This window comes from Enhydra lutris, unplaced genomic scaffold (genome assembly GCF_002288905.1).
Source record: "Enhydra lutris kenyoni isolate GAN:26980312 unplaced genomic scaffold, ASM228890v2 scaffoldscaffold12, whole genome shotgun sequence".
Taxonomy (NCBI): domain Eukaryota; kingdom Metazoa; phylum Chordata; class Mammalia; order Carnivora; family Mustelidae; genus Enhydra; species Enhydra lutris.
Window position 1 is genome coordinate 74912362 of NW_019154096.1, and position 22853 is coordinate 74935214.

Genomic DNA, 22853 nt, shown 5'->3' on the forward strand with positions numbered 1-22853 from the left:
GAATGTTCATGTCCAAGTCTGTAGACATGTTTCATTCACTTTGGATAGATATGTCAGGTGGAGCTGTTGTTTCAATGTTCAGTTTCTATATTTAACTTGATTAGAAACTGCCCGTTATCCAAAGTGCACAGTTTCAGATTTCCACCAATAATGTGTGAGTTACAATTCTGCATCCTTGCCAACACTTAGATTCCTCGGCTTTTTTACTTTAGTTATTCCTGGCATTTTGTTGGTTTTACCAAATAGCCAAAGCAATCTTGAAAAAGAAAAATAAAACTGGAAGTATCACAATTCCAGACTTCAAGTCATATTACAAAGCTGTAGTCATCAAGATAGCATGGCACTGGCCTACAAATAGATCAATAGAATGGAATAGAAAATCTAGAAATAAACCCAAATATGTGGTCAATTAATCTTCGACAAAGTAGGAAAGAATATCCAATGGGGAAAATGTCACTTCAACAAAAGGTATTGGGAAAACTTAAAAAAAAAGAGTAAATGTTTTTTTTTAATATGTTCTGGACGTCTGTCTTTTGTCAGATGTATGAATCACTAACATTTTCCCCCTGTTCTCTATATATCTTTTTTTAATTTTCATAATGGTGATTTTCAAAGATCAGAGGTTTTAAATTTTATTGAAACTCAAGTTATCAGTTTTTTTTTCCTTTTGTGGTTAATGCTTTCCATGTCTTGTGTAAGAAATCTTTGCATTATGTGTGGTTGTAAATTTTTGTCCTAACTTTTCCTGTATTTTGTTTATTCATTTTGTTTAGTGTCTTTCCCACAACTGCTAAACATAAACTCATCGAGGTAGAGCTTTGTGTTGAATTTATTGCGAAATCCCCAGTATTGGATTAGTGCATAGTTCATAGTAGGCTCTCAGTTAAATATTTGCTGAATAAATGCTTTCATAGTTCTTATACATGTATATGTCTGTAAATAACACATTAGATTATTTTGCATACTCAGTAAAGTTATTGACTATGAGCTGAAGTAAACACAGTAGTTTCTAAGTAGCAGACACCATTACTTACCTAAGAGAGCAACAAAATGTATTCTGTGATACAAATAAACCTCAGTTTTTCCATTTTCCTGTTGAAAAGGGTATTTCCAGTTTTTCATTACATCATTAATAACATGACCGTGGTCTTACCAGGTCTTCTTGCCCATGTGTGGGAATGTATGTCTCACTTTCAACCTGTTTTCTGGGGCAAGGGGGTTGATACAAGTCTTGTTTGTCTGGATACAGGGAAACCAGTCTCTTGCATACCCTTGGTACATTGATATATGCACCATTTAAAGGGTAATTTGGCAACATATATCAAAATGAAACCTTTACATATTCAAAGACTCCATAATTTTACTTCTACGAATGTCTTTTTTTTTTTTTAAGATTTTATTTATTCATTTGACAGAGATCACAAGTAGTCAGAGAGAGGGGAAGGCAGGCTCCCCGCTGAGCAGAGAGCTCGATGTGAGGCTCAATCCCAGGACCCTGAGATCATGACCTGAGCCGAGGGCAGAGGCTCAACCCGCTGAGCCACCCAGGCGGCCCGATTTTAGAAATGTCTTATAAGAATACTTGCATCGCTGCATAAAGTTAAATGCACCACAGTTTTTATTGAAGTATTAACTGTACAAGATTATCATATACAGAGAATAGTTTGTTTTCAAAATTTGAGTGGAAGCCACATATATTAACATGCAAGAAAACAGTAGCCTGATACTGGAAAATCTGCTATACTAATGCTCAAGAAATCTTTGAATCTTCATTGAATTGCTAGTGATCATCATTTTTTTTTTGGGGGGGGGGTATGTGTTTAGTCCAGAGAATTCTTTTTAAAAATTTCCAATATCTGAATAACCATCTTTCTTTTTGAAAACAGTAGGACATACTTTTTTTTTTTTTTTTTTTTTTAAGACAGAACAGTATACTTTTTAGAACTCATCTGATTGGACGGTAATGACTTTGCCTTTTAATTGAGGTTATGTTTGAATGCTTATGTGTGCCAATTTTCATTTGTAGGATTAATTTTATAGTCTCCATTTAGAAAGCAATATTTTTTTTCCATGAAACCGAAAGATTGCAGGAGTAAAAATAAAAGCTTGTGGTTTAAGGATAATTTCAAGTCAACATTTCCTCTGCATTTTCTGGAAATGTAAGGGACGAGTTGGGGAGGATGTAAGTGTGTGAAGAGGAAAGGACATGGAGGAAGGGAGCTGGGGAGGGTGGAAGGTAAGCAACCTGGCTCAGAGGATGCAGGAAATTTATTTGCTTCAAGCCGAGATCAAAGAGGTACATTTGTAACAGGTGCAGAGAGGGGAAGGAAGTCTATTTCAAACTGTTTTGTACACACTGGAGGAGAGGGACTTTTTGGAAGGCAACTATAACATAGTAGCTGCCTCTGAATTTTGTTTGTTGAACAGGTTTAGTTACTATGTACAGCAAAGTGTCCGATCATGAATCTTGGCCGCCAAGACCTGATGGGAGCCAAGAAACCCATGAATACGAAAACAACCCCATAATAGAAGCAGGGGATTTCTTATTTAGGACATTATTCTGATAAATGCAAAGAACAATGACCATTATTTATAATTAATGCCAGATTTATGATCCTGGTTTTTTCCATACTGGCTGCCAAAGTGCAATGTATTTTCCGGTGTAGACCCTTGTAACTTATTTAGAATGAGTGAGTTTGGAGAGAGTTAGGGTTAAAAAAGTTTGTATATGTTAAGTTCGGTCATCCCTTCTGTTCATTCTTTTTATTGCAAACCATTGCAAAGGCAAATGTTGGAGAAGCAGGGGTGTGGTTATAAGCTACAAAAGAACCCCATTTGGAAGAGCGCCAGCGTGTGGGAAATATGGATTGATGTGTAACAGAAAACCATGATGTTTTCATTAATCACAACTCGTAAGGACTCCAGTTTATCACGTACGTGATATCCCCTTCATTTCAAATGTTCACGTTATGCCTCTGCACTTTTACAAAGACCTGTGTTAGTACCTGTTTTTGCTAACTGATAGAAATCTGAAGAGGATTTTCACTTTAAGATTCCACTCAGCGTCTCCGTTTCCAGCTGCCAGAGTTGACCTGTGTCCATGAGCACCTGTGCTTCCTCTCCATTTATATTGTGTGCCTAGTAACCAGATATGTCCTAAGGTACCAGAAAAGCCTACGAGAGTGTCTTTTGGGTCTGTGAATGCTAACAATATTTTTCCATATAAATTAATGATAATTGCTTCTTTGGTTTATGCCATTTTGGCTTATAAAAAGTTTCGCAGGAACGTTCTATTTTTGGTTAGCAAGAGAGCCCTGTATGTCCATGATGAGGGTTAAATTTTTCTCTAGAGGTATTACTATTAGTTAGACTACTCAGTTGCTATTAAAATGATCCGACTCAGTTTTTGGTTTGAATTTTGCATGGGGGCAAGTTTGCACCTTATGTTACCATCAACTTAAGTGGCATGATGAGTCATTTTTCTTGCTATAATGTCATCATGGACCTTTCTGGGCTGCACCCTTGATACACGAGATCAAAGGCCTCTCAGCACGTTGGTCTGTTTCTTGTAGAGCAATGATCGGAGTTGTGATTTTTTTTTGTGGGGGGAGATGTCTTTGTGTAGTGTTTCTATCTCCTGTAAGACTGTGGACTCAGAGCTAGAAGTGTCCATCTCATCCTACCCTCTTCTCAATACTTAGAGTGCCTACCTCACAGGAACATTCAAAAGAAGATATTGAAAAGTAAAGGTCAGAGAATAGGTAGAAGAAAGAGATTGGTTGGATGAGAACAGAGCAGGAAAATAGCAGTTTCGAGAGAAATTTAAGACGATGACCCCTGGTATAATCACTTGCAACCACAAAATGTGCTCAAAAGCTGTAGGATTGCAAAGATCCTTGTCGGTACACATTGTTCCACTATATTCATGTGACGAAGAAGGGTTCAAACAATATGGTTATTTATGTTACAGGCTGGATTGAGTTAGTTTTTATGGGGCTCTGTGGAAGGCAGCTGATAAACCTCTATGTCCAGAGACAAAGTATCATCCTATGGGATGCCAGGCGTGAACTAGAAGATGGACAACACAATGATTTGTGTGTGATTTCTCACACCTGCCGGCCAGCGGCATGCTGGCGGAGCACTGACAAGCATCGATGGCTGTAGAGTAAAACATCCTGTGTTCAGACTAGTTATCTTTGATGGTTGAATGAATTGCAACCTATTTTAAGGAGTTAAAAGACAATTCCCTGAATATTTGAATAATGTCAGCTCGAATCAAGCATTTATGAAGTGGTGTTGGCTCAGTCCACACTCCTCTGGGAGCCTGGTCTCTAGCTGGATTGCATGTATCATTGGAATGTAGGGAATATTAAAGACCCACGACTCCTGGTGGTGTCTGAATTTGAAATAGAGCCACCTTTGCATAACATTTTAAGGTGATTGTGGAGTGCGGGTTATCTGGGTACCCATTCACTTAGGCAGTGAGTAAGACAAGAATAAGGATAGAAACACACCTGGGTCTGCTGCGTCTTGTTCTGTTCTTTTGTTAAGTAGTTTAGTCATAGAGTTATCACCTGCTGCCATCCAGCTTAGGAAAAACCAGCTTAGGAAACCAAGGCCAATGAAATGACTCTGCTCTTCTCTTCCTTTCCTTCCTTTTTCTCGATACAGTTTTGTTTTCTCAAGCTTTATGGAGATTGTGTCATTCTGTACACATCCTCTTACAACTTGCTCTTGGAATTCAGCTACCCTCCACCCCCCTCCCCACCGATTTATCCATGGAGATGAATTTAGACCCAATTAATTGCAAGTGTAACCTTAACTACTGTGCACTATTGCAGTGTACGATTATTTATAATTGGCTCAGGCTTCTCATGCTGGCGATGGAGGTGGTTTCCAGTGTTTTCAAAATGCAGAGTTGCTGCAAACATTCCTGCCACGTCAGGGACCATGGCTGGGAGTGGAATGGCTGGTGGTGCAGAAGGCATTTCACCTGGTCCCCGGCTCGCCGGAGAGGTTTCCCAGCTTATACTTCGCTGGCAGTCCAGGAACACCCCAACTGTTCCTTTTCCCTGCAGCCAGCAGATTGTGATTTTCATAAACTTGATTATGGTGAACTCCCCTTTGAAGTCCTTCCCTGATGATCGGTGAGGGTGCGTGTGCTTGATTGATATTCTGCTTCTGTGTATTTGGCCGTATTCTTTAGTGCAGTTTCCTTCATGGATGGAAGCTAAGCAGATGCACGGAACATCTTTCTGTTGCTGCTATTAAAATATCCCATCATATTCACTCTAAATATAGTTTAAACTTTAGTGACCTGCTCTGTGGCAATAACATATAAATAGCAAGTTGACTTTTCATATTTGGTTCGGAAAGGCTGTCATTTTTACCCAGATTCGTTACTCGTTTCCATTGAAAAGCTCAGAAACCCCGTGCCAGCTGCATGTGGGGGGGGAGCCCAGGCTCTGCAGTTAGAGACCTGGGCTGCAACTCCTGCTCCCCTCTTACCAGTTTTGTAGCCTTGAACAGGCTGCTTTACCTGTCTGAGCCTGTCCCTTCCTCCCTGTTCCTCATCTGTATATGGAGGTCATCAGATCATCAAGAGGTCTAGGCATACTGTAGCTTGAGTGTCCTGTGCAGAAAATAGTCTGGGCAAGAAATAGTGTGGAAACACATCTCCTATTTTGTCTACTACCTGTTACCCATATGGAATTCCAGGCAGGGTTTCCACATAGCAAAAAGGACGAAGTGAATGTTTTCAAAAGCATTACCCCTATCTTATGTCGAAGCTCCTTATATATTTCAAACCACTTTTCAATATTTTGTTGCTTTTTCTTTGTGGGAAATTTGGGAGGGAGGGAGGGGAAAAGGGAGGCAGTCCTCCTTATGTATCCTCTTTTTCCTGAGGCAGGAGACAAGCGGTGGATCCAGGACATGAGACTACGCTTCCAAATATTTACTCTGGGAGGTTGTATCTTTTGTTTTTTGTTAGTTGAGTTTTGCTTTATGTGTGGTTTCTGTTTTCCTCTAAAAGCTTTCTAGCAAAGTAGAGAGAAGCAGGTTTAAGCAGTTTGCATTTTATATTATTTTCTCTTAGAAGATAAGGGTGGTTGGCAATAAAAATATAAGGAAATTTTCTAAGAAAATGAAAATGTTTCTATTAAAATTTTAAAAAGATTTGTTCATTTTTGAAGGAAAGTGAGTTGAGGGGAAGGGCAGAGGCAGAGGGAGAGGGAGAGAGAGTCATAGGCAGACTCCCTACTGAGCATGGGGCCCAACAGGCTTCGAGATCCCACAACCCTGAGATCATGACCTGAGCCAAAACCAAGAGTCGGACGCTTAGCTGACTGCATCCCCCAAAGAAAATGAAAATGCTTTTTAATAGATGGTGTCCTCTCAGCCTACAGGCCCTGCTAGACTTATCCCTCTGACCCTTCACACCTCACTTGAGAGCATCTCACCACCCCTCCCAGCCGCCACTGCCCCCCCCAACCCAAGATGCACCTGCTGTCTCTCCTCTCCCTGCCTTGTGCCTCTGGTTTGCTTTTGTTTGTTTTGCTTTTGTGTTGCGTCTCTTAGCACCCTCACCCTCTCTGTCTGGGTCATGCTTGTGCCATTGGGACGTAGGCGGTGTCCCACAGATAGACTGAATGAATCGATGTAAAGTAAACTTACCCTTGGACGTACGTGCAGAATGTGTGCTTGACGCCAGCATGGTCAGTAACTTGAGCCGGAGTGTAGCTGAAGCGTCTCAGGCTACGGAGCATCCACAGTACCTCGTTGGATATTTTTATCACACTTGTTTATCAGACTTGTTTATCAGACTTGTTTCTCCAGGTACATGTAAGCTCAGGGAGAGAGAGTCGAGGCTGATCGTTGATCTTTGCTGAATTTTATTTTCATTAAGTATACGCGAAAATGTGCAATCCCATTTTGGATTTTTTTTTTCCGTATCCAATGCTGTAATGACAATAGAACTTACCCCCAAATCAGCCATAAATCCTGCTCTAATTGTCTTTCATTTTTCTAAGTTTTTCTGTGTATGCATCTGTATATTTTATACCATTATAATCAGTGTCTATGCAAATTTGGGTTCTTCCCTTAGCATATCAAACATATTGACGTTAGTATATATTCTCCCATGTGGCCTTTTAGTGGCGAAGTATTTTTGCATATAAATGATGTACCACCGTGTATACAACAGATTCCATGTTCTTGAACATTTAGATCATTTGCAGTTTTTATGGCTATCAAGGATGCTAAGGTGATTTTCTTGGTTTTTCTGTTATCATTTATGTAAGTGCGTGTGTAGTCAAATGTAGGGAGCTCGTCGGTGGTATACACAGAGGTTAAGGGCATGGCTGTGGTGTTGTGTTGCCTGCGTTCAAAGCTGCCTACTGGATGCCCCCACATAGCCTGGCAAGCTATGTGTCCTCTAACTATAGTCCATTTGTAAAATGGAGGAAATTCTAGGATTTCCTAGGGTTGTTCTAAAGATTAAGTGATATATTGTATCAGTGATGTAGGAGTGCAATATATGAGATGTGATATGCAAATTGCTTACAACACGGTCTGATACAAAGTGAATGCTCATTAAAATTTAGCTATTAAATAATCCAGGTTTGGGGGAGCAGCGGGTTAGGTGGAAGCAAAGATGAAGAGTGGCCATGGTCATGCTGATAATTGATGAAGCTGCATGCCGGGTGTGAAGACACTACACTATTTTTTCTATTTTTTTAAATGTTTGACTTTATTTTTTATTATTATTTTTTTTTAAGATTTTTTTATTTATTCATTTGACAGATAGAGATCACAAGTAGGTAGAGAGACAGGCAGAGAGAGAGGAGGAAGCAGGCTCCCCGCTGAGCAGAGAGCCCGATGCGGGGCTCGATCCCAGGACCCTGGGATCACGACCTGAGCTGAAGGCAGAGGCTTTAACCCACTGAGCCACCCAGGTGCCCCTATTTTTTATTATTTTTTACAGTATGAAGTAAAAGTACACACAATACAAAAACCCTTTAGGTTTTATATTTATTTTTTTGGTTTTGGATTATTTTCTTTGGATATGTTGCTAGGCGAAGAATCACCAGGTGGGATGTTGTATAATCCTTGTGGAACATGGCCAAATAGCTTTAGTAAAGGGTTGTGCTCAGGACTTCCCGCAATCTGTAGGTAAACCAGATTTGTCACAGCCTTAAACATGCAAGGGTAATACCCTGTGCTAATTTTCATCAAATTTTATAAATAAAATGGTACTCCAGTTATTTTAACATCCCCTCCCCACCCCCATCCTGCCTCCTTTTCATTGAAGTATAGTTGGCACAAAATGCTTCATGAGTTGTAACAGCGTGACCTACGGCATGGTGATTACGCTGTGCTCACCCCGCTGTCACCGTAAATGCGGTTGCAGGATCAGACACTGTCTTCCCTGTGCTGTGCCTTTCATTCCCATGACTTATCCGGTGCAGAACTGTAAGCCTGGATCTGGGACCACTTTGTCCCTCCCCCACCCCACCTCCCCCACCCCTAGCAGCCACCAGTTCATTCTCTTGTCCACGGATCTGTTTTTGCTTTCTCAACACTCCGTTTTGGTTAGTAGTAACTTTGAACATTTTCTTAATTGTATTTCCTGGTGGTTATAATTTTTCCAGCTTATCTACTTCTGTCCTTGGTCATTTCCTCTATTGGGGTTTTATAGGATCCCATTCTATGAAAACACTAGGATAGTTTGGTGGCGCTAAGGCCATTTTGGCTGTCGCATCTCATTTTTAAGTTAAAGGAAAGTATAAGTTAAAGGAAAAAGCCATCCTCGCTCTGTGGTTACTGTGATATTTGACTGAAAATTCCTTCTTCGGTATGTATTCATGGCAAACATTGTGGGATACTTATAAAAATCCAGGGTGTAGGAACGGTTATGATCTCCTTGTCATATTGATTTGGAATATGGTTTTGATTTATGGTTGCTATAAATAGATGTTCAAGCCATGACGAATTGCTTCGAGATGACAGTCACCACTGTCCTTTATATAATGTCCCCTCAGTGTGCTGTCATCTTCATTACAAACCATCTGCCACTTGAGGCCAGGATGCAGATGTCCCTTGTCAATGAAATTTGACCTCAGTAAATCTGCAGGTGTCTTTGGAAGGACAGGGAAAGGGCCATTCTGCTTTTGTGGTATTCTGTATCGACAGCGATGAGACTCATCATTTTCTGCTTTCTGTGACAGTAATCACGACTAATTTCAATATGGACTGTGATCATGAGTTCTCTCCGTAGCTTTTCAAATCCTATCACGTGCCCATCATCAGGAGACCTGGTTAATTGGATGTTGGTACTAATTCCTCCTTTGAATCTCCTTTTATAGGGTTGGCACATTTCTGTTTTATTATATTATTACAATCTGAATTAAAAAATTAGGGTGCTAAGGCCTAATATCGTACAGTGGCTTACTTATACCTGATAGCATTCGTGTTTAGACCTATACTTTGTAAATGATAGTTCTTAAAAAGGTGGGTTTCTTGTGTGCTTGAGAGCCATTCTTTTTACCATCTTTGTAACCACTGGGACTAATGGTGACAGTGTGTGGAGCTTCTATATTTTATGTTCATATTATTTATTACTTGACAAATGGCAGGAGGGGCATGAAACTGTCCTATTTGTCAGATTTGCATGAGAACTTTTTTACAAAGAACGTCTGTGGTGCACAACACAGGCATAAATCCTCACGCAATCATCTTTTTGCAGTCTGCCTTGTAGTATTTCCTTTTTCATAATTTGGAAAACCTTTTCTTTTGGTATTTATTTTATTGAGGTATAATTGACCTACAACATTAGTTTCAGGTGTACAACAGAGTGATTCAATATTCGTGTATGTGGCACTGGGGTCCCATAGGGAGTCTAGTTACCATCGGTTCCCACACTTAGTTACAAAACATTTTTCTTTGCTTCCTGTAATGAGGACTTTTCAAGATCTGCTCTTACCAACTTGCGAAGATGTAGAACGATGGTGTTTACCTATGTTTACAAGGTCCATGGTGCATTATGTTCTTCTGACTTACTTTGTAGCTGGAAGCTCATACATTTCTGCCCCTTTACTCCCCCCCCCCCGCCCCCACCCCACGCTCCCCCTTCCCCTGACCTCGGCCACCACCAACCTGGTTCCTATTGGAAAACTTTTCAGATAAGTTAGCCACGATGGAGAGAACCTACCAACTGTTTAAAGGAACCACACAAAGTTGAAGGTAAGGTTTGTTTCTTCCTTTTTGTTGGTATCATGAGGAAAGTTAAGTTTTAAGCCAGAGCTTGTGACATGAGATTCTGTGATTGTCTAAATTTTGACACTGGTTATCAGACTTAAGCAAAAGCATCTTTTAAGAGATCTGATACTCACAGGAAAAAGAGTTCTAAAAGTTCTGTATAAAAAGTAGCCTCTAACACTGTATATTAACTATCCTGGAATTAAAACAACAAAGTAGCATCTTGTATCTATTAGTGTCTGTTTATGGTGTGTTGTACATTCATTTTATAAAGCTTATAAAAGGCAATTCCCCAAATAGTGGTTATGATAGAAGATAAATACAAATATGGATACGAACATCTTTTTTTTTTTTTTTTAAAGATTTTATTTATTTGACAGATCACAAGTAGGCAAAGAGGCAGGCAGAGAGAGGGTGGGGGGAGGGCGGGGGGAGCAGGCTCCCCGCTGAGCAGAGAGCCCAATGCTGGACTCCATTCCAAGACCCTGAGATCATGACCTTAGCCAAAGGCAGAGGCTTTATTCCACTGAGCTACCCAGGTGCCCCTGGATACGAACATATTGGTTAAATAGCAAAAAGATGAGCTTTTGAGTTTTTAAAAATACTAATTTAAGGGCGCCTGGGTGGCTCATTTGTTTAAGTGTTTGCCTTCAGCTCAGGTTGTGATCTCAGGGTCCTGGCATAGAGTCCTGCAGTGGGCTCCCTGCTTAGCAGAGAGCCTGCTTCTCCCTCTTGCTCTCTGACCCTCCTCCCTGCTTGTTCATTTTCTCTCGAAAAAATAAAATAAAATAAAATAAAATGTTGATTTTAGTCACCTTAAGAAAGATATGTTACTTGTTATCCAGTCAGTTACTCCTAGAGTAGAGGGAGTCAGAGCTGGGATGGTAGATAAGCTCACCACCACCCCTGCCCCCCGGTTGCAATTCTAGCTTCCTCGTAAAGTGTGGGGGTGACAAAATAGAAAAATGGAGGAATCTGTGCCCGTATTGGTCGTACACTCAATGTAGCCTATTTTTCCAGTATGTTGTGTACTCTCTGGCCTGGCAGATTTCTCTAGGGGTCATCTCACTAATTGTTTACTCCAGACCTTATAATAACCTTTTCTTGGCCTCTCACTGCCATCTTTCCCTCCACATTCCATGCTGGACACAAAGAGGCACCCAGCTGTCTTCCTACTCACGTTCACAGTGTCAAGGTGAATGGCAGCCAAACCTCTCTGCCTTCTTGGCCCCTACTTAGGGTTCTGTGCTCTTCTCAGACCATGTTCTTTTTTGTGGACTGAGTTCCCGAAGATAAGCGGTCTCCCTGGCCCCAGGGCCGGGAGGGACTTCCTCTCCCTTCTCCCTCCTGTATGCAACATCCCTGCACTTCAGACAATGGGGGTCTCCATTTTTCTTGTCATGCTCATTTTCAATTTCCTGGGGGTTTAAGCGGGTTCACAAGTCAAGACTTACTTAAAATGAATGGTTTGGGGAAAAAAAAAAAAACCCGACTCTCAACTCTTAGAGAACACATTGACGGTTACCAGAAGGGAGGTGGCTGGGGGGCTGAGGGAAAAAGGGAAAGGGGATTGATGAACACCGAGTAAGATATGGAACCGCTGAGCCATTATGTTGTACACCAGAAACTAACATAACACTATGTTAATTACACTGGAGTTAAAATAAAAATAAAACGAAGGGTTCAAAGAAAACTTTAGATTGGATGAAAAGATTTTTCACCCAGGTCTACCTTTTAGATCTCTGCTCCTAGGAGGCAGTATGGTTGAGGGACTTCTGAGTCAGCTTCCCTGGTTTTGCCCAATACTATGGTCTGACCTTGGGCAAGTTCTTTGACCTCTCTGTGTCTCTGATACTTTATAAGGGTAGCAGGATTTTTGTTATCTCCACCTACAGTTGTAGGGAAGGTGAACTGGTAACTGACCGTACAGCATCTATGACAGTGCTGGCACCGAGCGGGCGTCACGGGGGTTTTGTTGTCCCCCTCCCAGCCGCTGGTCTCGTCCCGGCCATTGCTGTTGGCTTGCATGGAGGCTCAGTGCTGTCCCGGACCTGTGTGTCCTTGGCATCCCGAGGTTTGGACTTGGGCCTGTAACCTGTTTATACATATATTTTAGGATCCTAAAACCAATTCCTAAAATGTGTATCATAGCAGGTCATGACAAAAATACCAGAATCTTTATCAAAGAAAACACAAACTAAGTACAATGTCGTAAGGGTTAAAACACGCCTGTCAAATGACTGGAGGTTTGCCAAAGACCAAGACAACTTTGGTCTCATCTGTTTTATTTTGTTGGCCACCCTAAAAAAAACCAAAAAAACACAAACTTTTCCCTGATGAGAATGCTCAGTCATGGCCTGACCGTAAGTGTCCTGTCTGGCATGAATAGCTTTCCGCCCAAAGCAGTTCTTGCCCAGGTGGAGATTCGCATCGTGGGAAGCTTTGTTGTTCCGTAAGGAAGACTTAGAGTGTAGCCTCGCTGGTCTGTGCACAAACCTTCAGTGTTGGGGTATGACTGCCGTGCGGAACGGGGTCTCCGCCACAGCCTGTCTGCGGCTACCATGGCTGTGCGCTCGGTAAGCCTTTGCTCACGAGTGCTAGACTGTGGTGAGGCCGTGGGCCAGGGAGGTTTGGACCACGCCTTAAGAAAAAAAAAAAAAAAAACGAGGAACAACAACAAATCAACTTTCCCAACAGCACACCTTTTCTGGCAGGCAGATCAGGGGGAGGGGTGATAGACAGTGGGGGGACCCTGACTGTCCTGAGGCTGCTGCCAGATGTGGGCACATTGCCACATCTGGTGGAACTGGTGCCAAGTTCAGGCATAGAGATCTGATCGTCTGGGGCTGAGCTCACAGACCGAGGTCTCTCGTTAATTTACTGTATTGATGATGAGTAAAGAGCAAGGCAAGAGAAACGCTTGCATAACGGGGAATATTTTTTTAATTTAAATTCAATTAATTAACATACAATGTGTTATTAGTTTCAGAGGTAGAGGTCAGTGACCCATCAGTCTTCTATAGCACCCAGTGCTCATTACATCTCGTGCCCTCCTTAATGCCCGTCACCCAGCATGACTGGAACATTATCTTTTTATTCCTCACATAAATTCATGGTGAGCCATTTGACTTGTCCATTTCAAAATTTGGCATTAAATTCGAGTTTCTTGCCGATCTTGATTTTGACTGAGATTCTCAATCAGGCATCTTTGGAGTGGGAGTTTTACTTGGCTTCTAATTATATGGGGGTTATCCGCAATGGTCTATTAGTCCTGCTCTTTGGATGGTTCTAGAAGGCTCTGGAAAGAAAAGAAAAAAAAAAAAAAAGGGTTGCTCAGCACGGGTGTCATAATGTCAGGGTGTGAGTCTCTAATACGTGCCAGGCAGTGTTGCTGGGATTAAAGGAGATGCTGATACCAAAAGGTGAGTGTCTGGCAGGAGGTGCTCATGTGTTCTTTCCCACACAGATATTAATTAGTACGTAGGACATTGAAATAGGTTTCTCTAAGGAAACCAACAGCCCCATGAGTCATGTTAGTCATTTTTATAGTTCTTAATATTTCAAGTATTGAAAATCATACAGCCCCGTGGACCACATAAGTTTAAAATGAAGCATTTTGCCAAATAAGTCTTAAATTCTTAAAGAACTGAAACCTTACAGATACGGTGGCAAGTCTCCCTCCCCATGATCTCTCCGTCCTTTCCCCGAAGTCTTCGCCATAACTCCGTCCTGGTGGTGGGCGTTCTTCCCCATCACGTCTTCAACTTTTACTGCATGTTTGTGTATTTACAGACAATACCCAGTGTTGTGTTGTAAAAACTGAAGCGGTGCGATGTAGCAGGTCCTTTGAGCACGTGATTTTCACCCCTCATTGAGATTTACCTAGGTTGCACGCAGACCTAGCTCCTTTCAGCTGCTAGGTGAGGTACGAAGTACTCTGGAATTCGCGACTCCGTAGGCTAGTGAGTTATCACAAAACACTTTGGATATTTTTGACTGTTTCAGAGCATGAATTTAAACCCAGGTTTAGTCAACTCCATCATGCCATGCTTTGATAGATATTAGGAAAATAAAGTTGAGAAAAATGAGCTTGCAGGCTGTCCCCTGGTGTATCCAGAGGAAGTAAAGGAAATTGGTGGTTGTCTGTCCTCCTGGCCTGGAGTAGGCAAGATCAGGGCAGCCCTGCCTTCCTCAAGGACGGCTACACTGCAGGATGCCCTGGAGTCTGCGGGGAGTAGACTGTGGTCTGTGTGTCCGCTACCAAGACAGGGCTTCTGGGAAGTACAAGACCCTTTCTTAGTGAATAGTGAGTCTGCTAAATCACTGATACTTCTGAGGCCCAAAAGGCCCTGTGAGATACAGAGGGTTTTTAAGACAAGTGTCAGACATCTGGGACGCCTGGGTGGCTCTGTTGGTTAAGCGTCTGACTCTTGATTTCGGCTCAGGTCATGATCCCAGGGTTCTGAGATCAAGCCCCACATTGGGCTCTGTGCTGGGCGTGGAGCCTGCTTAAGGTTCTTTCTCTATCTCCCTCTGCCCTCTGCCTGCTTGTGTTCTCTCTCCCAATAAATAAAATCTTAAAAAAAAAAAAAAAGTGTAAGACATGGACCCAGCCCTCAAGGAACTTAAACATCTCCCAGGGGAGGCGAAGCTAATACGAAACACAACAGCCAGATGCTGACCACCCTGGTGTGCTGTGCTCCTTGTCCTCTTCCACAGCAACAGACTAACCTGTATTTTTCTCCACATCTTTCTCTGCATCTCATTCAAGAATACCTTCTGGAAATCCTTTCAGGGCATCTAGTCTAGAACTAGTTCATTTTTTTTAATGTATACATTTTTTATTATGTTATATTACAGTTCATTTTTAAAGGACCATGTAATGTCCCATGCTAGGGACATGTCATCATTTATTTGACCATTCGCTTATCAATGGGTCATCTCTTGTTTGCCGTAACCTGCTAAAAACTGCAGCATTTCCTGTCCTTGTAGAGGCGTCCCTCTGTGCTTTGGTGCTCTGATTTCTGCAGGCATGGGACGGCTGGAGAGGCGGCTATAGGTATGTTTAATTTTAATACTTGCTGCCAAATTGCTTCCTAAGAAGGCTAGAATTCCCATTTCCCTGCCAGCAATGTTTGAGACTGTCCTCTCCCTACACTGTCATCTCTCCTAGTTATGCTCTCTCGTCTGGAGCGTCTGACTGGATATGAAGTTATATACGATTGTTATCAATTTCTGTGTCTGTTGGACATTGTACGGGCTGTTTGTTTTTGATGTTTTGTGCACTGCTCATCTTTCGTCTGGTTGGTTATTAGCCTTTGGGTTTTTCCCTTGGTTAGTCTGCAAGAGCTGTTTATCTAGAAGAGATATCAATCCTTTGTCATCTACATTATAAAAAACATTTTGGAACGGTCCATAAGTGAACTATTGTATGGATGGGTTAGGATATGATCTTCTCGACGAAGTATGTCATAGCTCACTACATCAGCTGGATTTTCTGTCACTTGAGCTTTTCCGATATTCTTCAAGCAGCAGGGAGGATACTTACATCTGTGCCCGGATGTGGAGGAAAACAGTCTCATCTCTCCCTATTGTAATGCACTCAGCTGATCTCGGAGTCCTTATGGAAATGGAGTCCTGAAAGTCTGTATTGTTTTTTGTTTTTTGTTTTTTTTTTTAGAAATCACACCATCCCCAAAGCCTCATCCACCTGTTGTGGGCAAAGTGACTCATCACAGCATCGAATTATACTGGGATCTGGAAAAGCGAGCAAAACGGCAAGGACCTCAGGAGCAGTGGTTCAGGTTCTCGATCGAAGAAGAAGACCCCAAAATGCACACTTATGGTATCATTTATACGTAGGTGCAATGTTGAATTGCTTAACATTTTGCTTTGATTTCCTGATGAGCTGGAATGGTTTCTATTGTCTCTAACAAGACTCATTCTGAAATGAAAGAAAAAAGTGAGCCAGCATCATTTGCATGCATGCTGCTTATGAATTAGAAGTTTTGGAAAATCAGCATGAGTGGTCACTCTGAAACAAAACCTCCTCTACCTTCAAGAGCTTCTCTGGCTCCTGCAGTATTCTAATGGTATATTTTAAAACTCTAAAATGTAGAGACACAATCAAGAGGATTTGAGATTGGAGGAGGCTGCTGTGTTCAGAGATGTGGGCTGGGGCCCCCCTGTCTGCCCAGGATGCCTCCGGACCGCCTGGCACACTGCTGTTCTCGGTTAGCTGTTCCCAAGCAGTGCTGGTCCCCAGGGCCGGGTCTTCCTCGTTAGGTTACCCTGAGTGTGTTTCCTTCTGTTTTCACGTGGCTGTTTCCTTCATGCCATGCAAATATCAGGTTGAACATCCCTTCTGCAAAAGGCCTTCGGAAATGGCCACCCTCTCACCCAGGCATCCCCTCTGTCCTGAATTTGTCTCATGCACTCCTAACCTTCAGCTCTGCTGGAATTATCTGTCTCGTTGGCATGTTTGTTTTGTCTTCCCACTAGTATTTAAACTCTGAGAGAGGCAGGAAAGATTCCTGTTTGCATAACACCCGATGCCCCGACCCTAGGCTGCGTTGGCACGTTGTAGGCCATCTGAGTACTTGTCCCACGGATTAATAAATGAATATAACTGGGGTAATCAAGAAGTCATTTTTTTTTCCAATTCCTTTCTTCCTTTTGACTGCTTTACCACTTGTGAAATGACTATCTTAGGGATACCAAAAACACGATACAAATATGGCTGTGTGAACTCTAATTAGTCTTGAGATAATTGTAGAATCATTTCAGGTTGTAAGAAATGACAGAGATCTGGTGTACATTTTGCCCACGTCCCCCGGGGACTAATATCACTGGGCGCTGTAGGGAGGCCTCACAGACTGGGGCTGATGCTGTCAATGCCCAGGGCATCTCCGGCATTTTGCCAGTCTTTTCTCAAGGTGGCATCGTGATGATCTTGAGGGTATTAACAGAGGATTTCCCTCTTCCCTGAATGATAATATCCTGGGGATTTAATGAATGGTTGGTTGGTTGTGGTTTTGTTTTTTTACGATACAAACAACAAAAAATCCCCCAAACAACAAAAAAACCAAACACATTTATCTGAAATGTAGTTACCATCTGCAAATAATTCTGGCCCCATGACTCGAAAATGGCGTTTTAATGAGGTCATGCCATGGTATTCTCCATTTAGGTAATTTCCATCTGAAGTCTGAAAGCAGGAATTCCGGTATTGGAAGTATGAGTATGCGGAAGGGAAGAAACATCCTTTCTTTCCCGGGTCCCCTGGCGCCCACCCTGCTCTCGGGCTGCAGGTGGGGCCGCGCTCTAGGCTCCTTCCTCTTCCCTTCTCGGCCGCAGTCCCTGGAGGAGGGGGTTGGGGGACCACCTCCCCACCCCACCCCCTCACCGGAGCGCAGCCACGCACTGGCCTCTGGCCTGGGGCGTCTGTCAGGGGTGTTGCACGTTCTGCAGAGGCATGAGTGCTGCCCTGCTGGGGGCTCCGCCCGGAGGAGGGTCTGGCATCACCGAGCTGGTAGCAAGACCTGCCAACTGCCAGCCCCAGGCTTGCCTGCCCTCCGAGAAGGGACTGCGAAGCCCGCCACTAGGTGGCAGAATGAGACTGTGTTAATCTCCGCTCCGGCGCTCCTTCCCCGGCCCTCGGCCCTCTCCAGGTTTCCTCGAGACGAGCAACGTCTTCCTTTGAAAAAGTGGTTTAGAGCATCTGACCTTGGAATTAGGATTTAAGAACTTCCTTTCACTTGTCTGTTTCTGTCCCTGTTCACCGCCGGCCGATCCTGAATCGGGGATGTCCTCACAGACCCTTACCTGGTTTTGTGAGTTCTCCCTTTGCAAACGCCTCATCTGCTCCCTCCCGAGGTCGAGGCATTTATGCCCCACGAGGATGCAGACTCCATCTTCGGACTCCTTCCCTGATGAGCTCCGGAGCGCGTTTGCTGAATAAATGGGCCTCGACCGTCTTCTCTTGCCTTCCAGCCGTCCATTCTGTCTTGCTAATCATCCTTTTGTCAAGTTCTCTTCAGGGAGTCTCCATTTCTGGAAGCACGAAGGTCAGACTCCATCCATGATGCCCTTCACAGGTTGCCTACAACCTGCCTGCCTTGTTGTCTCTCTTATTTCTGAGCATGAATCCTCCACCAAGATCTGTTTACTGTCCTTTGAACAGGCCCTGATTTTTCCTGCGTGTATGTTCAGCTGTTTTCCCTGTCAGACCAGTGTCCCCTCATCCCACCTTTTCTTCCACAGGGTAGGATTCTACCTCGACCGAGAAACTTGTTACTAACCTATTGTCTGCCCCTCTAAATTCCTATGACAACTGTGCATTTCATTCATTCGATCACGATTATCCAGTATTTCATTCATTCGGTCTGCATGTATTAATGGGTATCTACTATGTTGCAGACACTGCTGGATGCAGGGGTTGTGCACTGAACAAACCGACAAAAATTCCTCCCTCATGATGAGAAAAGCAAATAAGAGATATAAGTGAAAATGCAGAGTAAGTAAAAATAGATGGTGAGAAGACCAAGGAGAAAACATAGGAAAAGTTGGGGGTTTGGAGCAGAGGTAAAGGTTTCCTTAGAAGGTCACATCTGGCTAAAGAAGCAGCTGAGGCCGATCTGGAGTCTGGAGAGCATCTGAAAGAAGAACATTCCAGGTAGAAGAAATAGCAAGTGAAGCCCCCTTGAGATGGGACTGGGCCAGGTATGTTCCAGGAACCCTGAGGAGTCGAGTGGGTGAGGAGAAGAGCAGCAGGGTATGAGGTCAGCGAGGCTGTTGCTGGGGTCCGTGGCCGGGACAGAGTGGTGGCGGGAAAGCCAGGGGTGACTTCTAAGCTGTGGAGGGGCAGGGCCTGGTTGACACTCTTGCTCTCTGATGATCATTCTAGCTGCTGAGGTGAGAACAGGCCCAGGGAGGCGCAAGGCAGCCGTTGCTTTTACAGTGAGTGAGGTCACTGCGCAAGCTGTAGCTGAGTTTAGGATGGTTTGAAAGACAGACTTGAAGACTTTGCTGGTGGCTCAGATACGAGATGGGAGAGAAAGAGGAGCATCAAGGGTTAGATCTAGACCTGCCCCTCCTGGACAGCGAGTCAGGCTGCATTAAACCTCAGCTTCAGAATCTCTGTGCTTTAGGACGACAGTTTCCCACACGACAACTCCCGGTGTGTCAGCCGTGGCTCCATTCCACGTCCGCCCGGGCTGAGGGAGCAGCCTCTGCCTGGAGGTCGCCAGTCACTGTGGCTGGGGGCAAAGGGCAGGCCACACTGTTTCTAGAAGCTTCCACCCAGAATGATACATTTTACTCCTGCTTCTGCTTCCTTGCTCAAAGCAAGTCCTACAGTCATGTCTGAGTTTGACAGGGCAGGGGGAATGGGACCCTTGTTCTGTCCCCAAATTGTCCCCAAATATTTGGGAACAATATTCTCATCTTCCACAGGTGGTGTGAGGGGACTGGGCCTGAGCATTTCCAATAACAAAGATGGGAAGATGGGGGGTGGAGAGAGGAGGAGAGACTCAGCAGGGGCATCAGGTGGTGGCCAAGTAGAGATGTCAGGGAGCAGCAGCTGGGCAAGACTGGCCTAGGGGACAGTCCCCAGCAGGAGGCTGGATTGGAACTGGGGGCGGAGGAAGCATAGAGAGAGAGGGCAAGTCTGGCAACTGGGTCTTTAGGCGTTCCAGTATTGAGTTTCTTGGGTTCCATGTTTGTTCAGCTGCCACATCAAATATTTGCTTAGGGACTAATAACAAAAATACAGGAGTGTGTTAGACTTTCATAGGCTCTGATCTACTGTGGAAAAGTCCCAAGATTGTCTCATTCATTTAGGTACCATGCCTGGGCCATGGGAACTTGCATTTTCTTTTCTTTCCTTTTTTTTTTTTTTTTTTAAAGATTTTATTTATTTATTTGACAGAGAGAGGTCACAAGTAGGCAGAGAGGCAGGCAGAGAGAGAGGGGGTGGCAGGCTCCCTGCTGAGCAGAGAGCCCGATGCGGGGCTCGATCCCAGGACACCGGAATCATGACCCAAGCTGAAGGCAGAGGCTTAACCCACTGAGCCACGCAGGCGCCCCTGACTTCTGTCTTCTGAACAGTCGTGTGATTCCTCTTTCCAGGGGGTGAAGGTGCTTCAGCACGACCAGAGGATACTTAGCAACACTGGACTTCACTGGAGCACTCTGGTTTCATGGTGGTCTGAAAGGACGCTAGGTCTTTGACACCTGACACTGAATTCCATTGAAGCTTGGATATGATACTCAAGTTTTGCTCCTCAAAATCTTTTCAGAAGCCACAAATCCAGGGCTCGGTCTCTACAAGTCCCGTAACAATAGATACGGACGCACACTCACGTAACAAGGAAATCTACCTACTCTAGAACTCACTTTGGGCTAGGTGGATCTATTTTCGCTGGTGATGATAATGATTTTTAAAACCATGTGGTTTTACTGAGTACTTATTTTGGTTTCAGAGCTTTGTTTTTGTGGTAAATATATTTATATTGACTTTTAACCATTTGTTTTCTTGGTTTCTTAACTCCGATGTTTTTCTTAATGCCACTGGTATCATTTCTTCATTGTCTTTGTGCTGGTTTCTTCTTTGTGGATGATGTGATGTATCAGTTAGTATCTGTTATCTCTTGCTGCATAACAAACCACCCCCAAACTTAGTTGTGCTTAAAGCAAAAAAAAAAAAGTCCTGTGTTTTCTCATGACTCTGCAACTGGGGCAGGGTGGGAAAGGATGGATGTGTGACTTGTCCTTTGCACTCAGGGTGCCCTCCATCTAGGGTGGGAGACTGACAGCAGCCGAGGTGGGATCATACAGGAAGTACGCAGCATTCACACATTGCTTCCTCCTGCTCTTAGCGACTTTTAGAGCGTGCTGATTTGATCACCGGGTTTCCTGATCGTGCGTGTCTCCTCCCTTCTAGGGGATACGCAACAAAGCATGTTGTGGAAGGTCTGGAACCACGAACACTGTACAAATTCCGACTGAAGGTCACCAGTCCCTCTGGAGAATATGAGTACAGCCCAGTGGTCTCCGTATCTACAACCAGTGAGTATACAAATACCACACTCCTTTATCCAGAGATCAATGAAGACAAAGAACCATATGGAGGTACAAGTACCCTGCCTTTTGCTGAGCCTTTCTGGAAGCAGAAACCCTTCTATTTTTAAAAAATTTTATTTATTTATTTGAGAGAGAGAGAGCACGCATGAGCACGCAGGAGAGGGAGAAGCAGACTCCCTGCTGAGCACAGAGCCTGATGTGGGGCTCAATCCCAGGACTCTAAGAGCATGACTTGAACTGAAGGCAGGCGCTTAATGGAGCGAGCCACTCAGGTGCCCTGAAACGCTTCCAGTACACACACACACACACACAAACACAGCCCCCACCCACACACACACAGCAAGGGGCTGGCCACGCTGCCTCTGACCTTGCGTGTCCTTCTCCCAGTCCCACCTGAGGGTGCAGATATTTTCTGTGATCGGTATTTTGGTGTTTTAAAGATGTGTGTGTATCTAGAATGTGGTAAAGATTAAAATGGTCAGAAACGCTCTTTGTGGTTCGCTTGCTGAGAGCACAAACGTCTCTTCTCAGTTGCACAACGAAGTCTTCCTCCTGTGAGTAAAAGTCATTTTAAAGTTTTAGTCCCTGTTGCGTACGGCGTGTGCGGGTGTAACACACACATATACATACGTGAACAAAACATACACTTTTCCTTCTGTGGCTTTCAATTGTGTCCTTTATGCGTTTATTTGGAGAATTTTTTTTATTTAAATTCAATTATCCAACTTACAGTACATCATTGGTTTCAGATTTCATGTTCAATAACTGACCAGTTGTGTGGAACACCCAGTGGCCATCACCTTACGTGTCTCCTTGACGCCCATCACCTGGTTACCCCATCCCTCCTCCCCCTGCCCTCCAGCAGCCCTCGGTTTGTTTCTTAGCGTTAAAAGCCTCTCAAGGTTTTTCTCATTTGGATTTTTATGTGGATTAAAGATGATTAAGGCTTTGAGTTATCATCTCTTAGTTTGCAGACAGAGCACTGGGGAGTTGGGTCTTAGTTTGGCAAACTGAGAATTCAGTGACAGCTGGGAGGGGTGTCCCTGTCCCAAGGTGCTCCGCTCTCTGCAAAGACGCATAATTTCAGAGGAGACTTTCCGAGTGCAATGGTCAGTTACAGTGATGCGGGTCAGGCAGGAGGGCTTGTCCTTCCTGTGGTGGCGGTGAAAGCATTTCCTTCCTCTGGGAGACCAGGAGCTCTGGAGCTTTTAGGGGGAAAAGGCAGAGCGGTGGAGTGTGAGTTGGTCTCCTCTGTGTTGAGGGCGGGCATGGAGAAAGGAGGAGCAGGTGCAGGAGAAGAGTCAGCAAAGGGGAACCCAGGGTTTGAATAGACTCTCTAGGGGACGCTGGGCCACTGTGCTCCCTCCTGTCCCACCGGCCCCAGCCAGCCACAGGCCCCTCCTGCACTCCTCCGCTTTTGCCTCTTTTCTCTGGAGTGTCCCACCTCGGAGCCCCCTCTTCCCGGTGCCCCTTCCCCTCCTCTGCCTGCCACTGTCCAGGCAGAGCTCTGCTTG

At 44.0% G+C, this 22853-nt stretch overlaps 1 protein-coding gene across 1 annotated transcript in view; it reads left to right on the top strand.

The window, feature by feature from the left end:
* The window catches only part of LOC111145323 (fibronectin type III and ankyrin repeat domains 1), a 99359-nt gene that overhangs the window by 60370 nt on the left and 16136 nt on the right, over nt 1-22853 (top strand). Inside the window, exons 2-3 of the mRNA XM_022500160.1 lie at nt 15938-16115; nt 21200-21324. Of these exons, the coding sequence (XP_022355868.1) occupies nt 16090-16115; nt 21200-21324 (151 nt within the window). The 5' untranslated portion in view covers nt 15938-16089. The remainder of the gene's footprint in view (nt 1-15937; nt 16116-21199; nt 21325-22853) is intronic.